The following is a 7,616-nucleotide window of genomic DNA, read 5'->3' on the forward strand; positions in this document are numbered from 1 at the left end:
TGTTCTCCATGAGTTCTTCCGCCATCAACCCTTTCTCCCCATTGGCCATTTTGTCAACCATTTCAGCATACTTCCTCTTCAGGTTTCCCAGCTCAGCACTTGCATCAATTTCATTATGGAGAGTATGGGATCTCTTGCGATGAGATCGGTCGCGATGAGCCCTTCTGCGGCGTCTTTCACGATGAGACCTCTCAGCATGGGACCTCTCGTGGTGATCCTTGTTTTGAGCACAGGATTTCTCATGATGATCCTCGTTCTAGGTCGTAGTATGACGGCTGCCATGAACTGAGCTCACACTACCTTCAACCTGCTTGCCTTGGCAGATGAGTTCTCGCCTTTCCCTTTCTCGCCTTTCTTTATGCTCCTTCTCCCGCCTTTCTTCTCGCTTACGCTCCCGTCGGCCATTGCGGCCTTCAGCAGCCGTGAGCTTGGTAGTGAGATCATTGTTCTGCTTCTTCAACGCATCCATGGAGGCAGTCATCTGCCTCATGAACTCAGCGAGGTCAAGAGGTGTTGCAGCTGTGCCGGGCAGCTCGGCTCGGCCATCTGGCGAAGGATGCGATGCACGTGTAGTTACCATTTCGAATTGTTGTCAGGAACTGATGAAAATCTCAATGCTCCCACAGACGGCACCAAACTGTTGATGCACAGTTTTTCAAGGATGAAACATGGCGCACTCTTCAGATGGTATCGCGATGTCCGAGGATGCGTCGGGCCTTCACACAAGAACAAACAATAGGATTAAAGTCACCGGTGGTCTCTCGGTGGGGATACTCCGATGCCTAAGTCAGTGATTTAAGAGAGAGAAAAGATGTAAGCAACAATAAAACTCAAATAGTAAGAGTTGTGATTACCTTAGCACTGATAAGTGACTTGTATTTATAGGCATAAAAGGAGTTTGTCCTCCCACACATCTCGGAGCCTTATCCCTTGATATCAGCTGCGCAGGTATTTAAGAAAGGGATGGTTTGTAGCTGCTCTGTGATCTTAGTAACCTAAGATCACGGGATAGGTGTTACAGCTTTCGTGTGACGCTAGGTTAGGTGCTAACAACTGATATACATCTTAATTGATATAGATAATCCAAGTGTTGGACAATATGAATATATATCTCCATGGTAGAATGACCAATTTGTCCCTCGGCCTTTGACTATTTTGGCCCATGAGTAGTGTCTCGGATTAGGAGCCCGAGACCTCCATGGGCTAAGCCGACTGAGGGCTTAGCAGGCCTGCATATCTGCGGAGTCTTGGGCTTAGGACCCGTTAGGTCTTATGAAATTGATCCATGACCTAACAGATTTAATATCTAAATTATTGGAAAAAATTTTATTTAATTTGCTAGACAAAAAAAGTGAAACTATAAATTAAGTAAATATGATATACCAAATAAAATATGAGAAAGAGTTAATTGACATAGCACATATATGTCTTCATCTTGCATGACTACTTTAAAATTTGTTTCAAAATACACTACTTTACAATTTAGTTAGTGAAAGGAGAGGATGAAGCTATGAATTATTGGATTGTGGAAATTGATCCATCTTCGTTTGGTAGCTCTTGAACAGTAGTAATGTTGAATCTTTGGTGTGGTCCTTCACGTCCGTCAATCAATGTAGCTCTTAGCCGAATAATGAATTCTTGCTCTGAAGAAAGCCTTGCAAGGCTTTATATGTTAGTAATGCCCTGAGAATAAAAGTAAGATAGGTTTGATGAATCATAAAAATAAGAAGGAAGTCTTGTTACAAAGGTTCCACGAGAAGTGGAAGGTATTTGTTGGTATTATAAAAAAAGTGGAAAACATTGATAACCTATATTCAAAATATTGAGTAACAAAAAGATTTTGAGCTACGAGAATTTTAATTTTAATTTTTGGTGGGTTTTGTTTGATTTTTTGTTCTATTTGGTTGTAGGAATTGTATTGTACTATTTGTTTTTTTAAGTGTGACTGTTTGGTAAGATTGGATTGATAAGTAAATAGCCTATTATATTTGTCTCTTTATCTTAAGAAAATATTATTATTTGTCTCTTTCTCTTAAAAATGAAGAGAATGTTAACTTGCTCTGTGTATAAATTAACATGCAATTAGAATTTTAAGATTGTTTAAAAAATGGGGTAACTTCACTAAAGATTCCTGAATGGGGTAACTTCACTAAAGATCCCTGAACTTCCACTCGATTTAACAAACTCCCCTTAAACTTTAAAATCTCTCAATTTAGTCTCCTGAACTTTCAATTGCTCTCAATTTGGACCACTCCGTCAGATTTTAAACGTTGCATGACGTTTATACCCTTGACTTTTGTATAAAATTCCAACTTCCAAAACGTTTTTTTATTTAAAAAAAAAATGAAAATCAGGGATATTTTGTTCTTTTCTATATTTTTAACGGCTAAAATTGACAGAGAGGTCCACATTGAGAGCAATTGAAAGTTCGGTGAACTAAATTGAGAGATTTTGAAGTTTAAGGGGGGTTTGTGAAATCAGGTGGAAGTTCAAAGATCTTCAGTGAAGTTATCCCTTAAAAAATTAAATCACACAGACCCAAAATACACTATATAGAAATAGAAGACAGCACAAAATGAATATATTTAAGAGATAAAGCTTCAACAAAAGTAGACTCCTAAGACAACACGAAAGGAAGTAATTTATTTAAGTGATAAAGCTTCAACAAAGTAGACTTTCTGAAGGTAGATGAGAAGTTTCTTTTCGTTAAACTACTCTGACATAGATTCTCGTGGTTTGCTTTCTGTGTAAATTAATTTGCTGTTAGAATTTCAAAGATTGGTAAAAAAAATTAAATCACACCGAATCAAAATACACTATATAAAAACGTAAGATAGCACAAAAAAGGAATTTATTTAAGAGATAAGGATTCGTGTAGAGGATAAATTGTTTTTCGTTGTTTGTTTAATAGAAGTTCACTTTTGTGAAATAACTTCTTCACATGCATGCTAGCTTGGAAAACAATTTGAAATGCTCCCACTCACATTCTAGCTTGGAACTTGGAACACTTTAATATCCTTTGCCTTGATGGTGTGTGTTGGGAATAAATTCATACTACAAGCCCATCAAATTCTGGGTCCAATGGCCAAGCATAGGCCCACGAAGATATTAATTAATAAGCAATGGCTATTAATTAAATAGACATATATATTCCAATTAGGATAATATTGGAATAAAGACATCCTACTTATCTACATGATATCTGTTGAATGTTTATCTCTACATGATAGCTGTTGAGTTTTATCTCAACTCTGGACTCTCAAACCAATTCAAATAAGAAGATCCAGTTCAAGTTTACTTCAGCTTCCCAAGCCTATAAATAGGCCCCTACATAAGGTACTAAAACATTCGAAAATATTTATCTTAGAAACTTTCTGACTTTGGCATCGGAGTATCCCAGTTCCCCGGGAACTCCTTTGGCAATATTACTTTTTTGTAGTGATTTAGAGTGCATGACGACGTATTGAAAACTTCGAAGAAAGCGCATCCACCGTGTTGAAAACTGTTCTAACAGTTTGACGCCGTCAGTTGGAAAGATTATCTCGTTTTTCATAAAAAAAAAAAAAAAAAAAAAAATTCATCACGGTGTAAGCACGCATTCCAGCAACAACCAACACAAAAAATTCGCCGATTTACTTTGTCCATAGCAGATCTGCACAGTACGATGTTATATATATATATATATATATATATATAGGCCAATGGCCAACCATGCGACTCACTGACACGTGCGCAGCATCACGTTCGTGACCCGCAGGCAACCGAACCTCTAGACCCGCAGCACTGGCGTTCACCACAGATCCAACCTCCGCCGGAGAGCCAAGCACCCAAGCTGGAGCTGCCGTCATTGACCCCCAAGCCGAGTCGCCAGAGACCCAACGCTAACGCAACTCACACTGCCGGAGACCCAACGCCGGTGTGACCCACTGCTGCCGGAAGCCCGCAAAGTTGCCGATCCCTGGACAGACGAAGCCCAATAGCCACCGCTGCCTGGGACCTCTCCGCGTTCACGGAGACCCACCACTGCCTAAGCCCCAGAGCTCCAGACCTGCAGCACCTTCAAATTGCGGTTGCCCTCACGACCAAACCACCATTGCAGGAGACCCAAAGCTCACGTCGCCGGACCAAACACCCCCGCCGGAGGCGCAAACGCAAGACAGGGCTGCTGGAGCCTAAACCCGCAGCTCCGCCAACGTCGCCGATTTGCCGCTCTTCAAGCCCAAACCCGTGACCGACGAACCTCCAAAGTCCACCGGTCTCCACGCCTGTAACGCCACCGGTTCCACTCTGTTGCAGTCGATACCACCACTGCCGAAGCGCCGGACCTGCACGTACTTAGCTACTGCTCGTAGAAGAAAAAGAAAAGGAAGAAGAAAAAAGAAAAAAGATAAAAAGAAAAGAAAAAAGAAAAACATGAAGGGCTGTTCGTTGGAGGAATTTGGAGAAGAAAATTGGCGTTTGGCAACAGGTTTTTCTTATTCAGTTTATATTCCTGTTCTGGTTTAAGAATAGGTTATCCTCATTTAAGTTTATATTCCTATTCTAGTGTAGGAATAGATTATCCTGATTTAAGCTTATATTCCTATTCTAGTTTAGGAATAGGCTATTCTGGTTTAAATTCCAAATTTGGTTTTGATTGGTTGTGAGAATAAGGTAATTCTTATTCCAAATTATTACATTTTGGGGATACCCTAACCTGGATAAAAAGCAAAAAGGAAGAAAAAATTCCGCCATGGTGGCCACAACACGATCAGGAAGTGTGGCAATCCGGCAGGGAAAGTCACAAACAGAAATAGCCAACCATGTCGGTCCATTGGTCCAGCCTAATTCAAAACCTTTCAACCATGCCAGCCAGATTGACTCGATAGATCCAGTTATCAGCATTAACCCAATTGATCACATAGTTTAGCAGGGACCGGTTCAACACAACATACCTCCCTGTCAACCATAAATGGGAGATCTTGAACGCTTTGCGGCAATGGCAGCGCAAATCGAAGCCCTGACACGGCAAAATGTAGAACTCCGTCTACGGGTATCAGTGCAGTCTCATCGCGAGGAAACCCGTGGTGGGCGGGACGAAGAAGAGCACAACAGCCGTGTTAGCACTCATAATCAACCAAGAGGAGGACACTAAGAAGACAACTTCAAGCAGCATGCAAGCCGAAAGGAGGAAAATCAGGTGAATGATAGCAAAATCGATGGTATCTAAGATAGAGATGACGAACTCAACCGAAGGATGGCAGAGCTTGACAAGAGGTTCACCAACCTGGAGATGGAGTGGAAGAATAAAGGAAAGGACACCTTCGTGGAGAAGATGTTGCAGGGAACCGGTTCACCTTTTTCCCCACGTGTGGAGGAAAATCAGTTGCCTGAAAAATTCAAGGCTCCTCCTATAATGAGTTACAAGGGAGTTGGAGATCCAGTTGAACACTTGGAAGATTTTCGGTCACATGTGCACCTCCTTGGCATCCCAGACGAGGTCGCTTGCAGGGCCTTCCCCCTCACTTTATCAGGAAGTGCTCGAAACTGGTTCAGGAAGCTGCCCCCGGGCTCAGTAGACAAATTTGAAGATCTAGGTCGGGTATTATTAACTCAGTTTATGACTTCACGGATCTGGAAGAAACCGCCGTCCTATTTGCTTACTCTGAAGCAGCGTAGTGATGAAACCCTGAAGCAATTCATAACTTGGTTCAACCTAGAGAAGACAGAAATTGAAGAACCCTTAGATGACCTGATATACTCAGCAATTTATCATAGGCTCTTGACCAAAGAGCTGATGATGAGGAAGATGTCGCGAAAACCACCAAGCAATCTACAAGAATTGATGAGCAAGGTACAAGAGTTCATCAATGAGGCTGATGTTCTGGAGGCGATAGATAGCACGAGACATCCGGGACAAAAAGAAGATAAGAAGAAGGAGACCTAGAACGCAATGGAGGAACATAAGCCTTCAAGGAAGAAGTTCCGGGACTATGATTTCACACTTCTCAATGCTAAGATGTCAGAGGTGTTGATGGAGATCAAAAAGGATCTAGAGTTTGTCTGGCCACAAAAGATACCCAGCAATCCTCCGGAGAAGAACAAGGATCAGTATTGTGAATTTCATGAAGCTAGAGGTCACTACACCGAAGGAAGTATAGCCCTGAGGCTATTGATAGAAAAATTTATCAAGAATGGTAAGTTGATTCAATTCTTGGGGGGTTGAAGGGATCAACCAAGGAATAACCAGGACCGCCATGCTTGGGAATACCGTCCATGGGACCACCCGCGCCAAGATGGAGGGGGCCGGGAGAACCATCCCTAGGAAGATGAACCCCGGGAGCATGATAACAGAGGAAGAGAAAGGAGCCGGAGCCAACAACGCGGAGATTTGAGACACCAGGATGTGATAGGTGAGATCTAGACGATTGCTGGAGGATTCGCCGGAGGAGGAAAGACTAACTCCACAAAGAAGACCACTTCCAGGATCGGGTGTAGCAGTGACAGGAAATAGCAAGGAATGCGGAGCATTTGAAGAAGTACTATCAGTAGTACGCCCAGAGTTTGGTTTATTTATGCTTTTATTATTTGATTGTCTTTCAATAATAAATTTGATTTGAATAAAGAGTAATGCTAAGTTAAGCAACAGAGTGTCCTCGGTCCTCCGAGAACCCCCTTTGACAATTACTCTTTGGTAGACAAGACAAGGAGAAAACCTTGGACAAAAACAATAAGCTACTCCGAGGTGAAAGGGAAGCAAAGGTTCATTCCCAGAGACAAGGAGAAAACCTTGGACAAAAACAATGAGCTACCCCAAGGCGAACGGGGAACAAAGGTTACTCTGTTGAAAGACTTATAAATTATTGTTTCAAGATTATTCCACAGGTTAAAGCTTAGTTTGTCAAGCGGGATTTAAAGAAGAACCGGCTATATCACCCCTGGATATTTGATATAAGAACTGGGTATATCACCCCATGATATTTGATAGAAGAATCGGGTATATTACCCCTAGATATTTCAAAGAAGAATCAGGTATGTCACTCCCGAATATGTCAAAGAAAGAACTGGGTATATCACTCCCAGATATGTCAAAGAAAGAATCGGGTATGTCACCCCCTGATATGTCACCATTGGAGACAAAGAGAAAACCTTGGGCAAAAACAAGAATAGGGAGACAACCCTCTAAAACAAGGACAAGGAGAAAACCTTGGGCAAAAACAAGAATAGAGAAATAACCCTCTAAAACAAGGACAAGGAGAAAACCTTGGGCAAAAACAAGGACAAGGAGAAAACCTTGGGCAAAAACAAGAATAGGGAGACAGCCCTCTAAAACAAGGATAAGGAGACAACCTTGGGCAAAAACAATTAACGGGAGACAATTCGGTCAAAAAAGAAGAAGACTCATTCCCGACAACAAGAAGACAAGGAGAAAACCTTGAACAAAATTAAGAAATCACCCCAAGGTGAACGGGGAACAAATGTTAGTCTGTCGAAAGACTTATAAATTACTGCTTAAAGGTTATTGTGCAGGTTTGGATTATCTTTAAGACTTGGAGAAGGACCTGGGCATGATCCTTAGGTATCTCGGAACTAGGACGGGTTTAACCCCGGGCAAAGGATAGAGCTGAGGGGTGCTC

At 41.8% G+C, this 7,616-nt stretch overlaps 1 protein-coding gene across 1 annotated transcript; it reads left to right on the forward strand.

Annotated features, from left to right (window-relative positions):
- The first annotated feature begins 5,236 nt into the window (after positions 1 to 5,236).
- LOC132174185 (uncharacterized) lies at positions 5,237 to 5,926 on the forward strand. The gene has a single exon (XM_059585876.1). It carries the CDS (start codon positions 5,237 to 5,239, stop codon positions 5,924 to 5,926), a length of 690 nt encoding a protein of 229 aa, XP_059441859.1.
- The last annotated feature ends 1,690 nt before the right edge of the window (positions 5,927 to 7,616 follow it).

The sequence above is a fragment of the Corylus avellana genome, chromosome ca3 (assembly GCF_901000735.1).
Source record: "Corylus avellana chromosome ca3, CavTom2PMs-1.0".
NCBI classification, from domain to species: domain Eukaryota; kingdom Viridiplantae; phylum Streptophyta; class Magnoliopsida; order Fagales; family Betulaceae; genus Corylus; species Corylus avellana.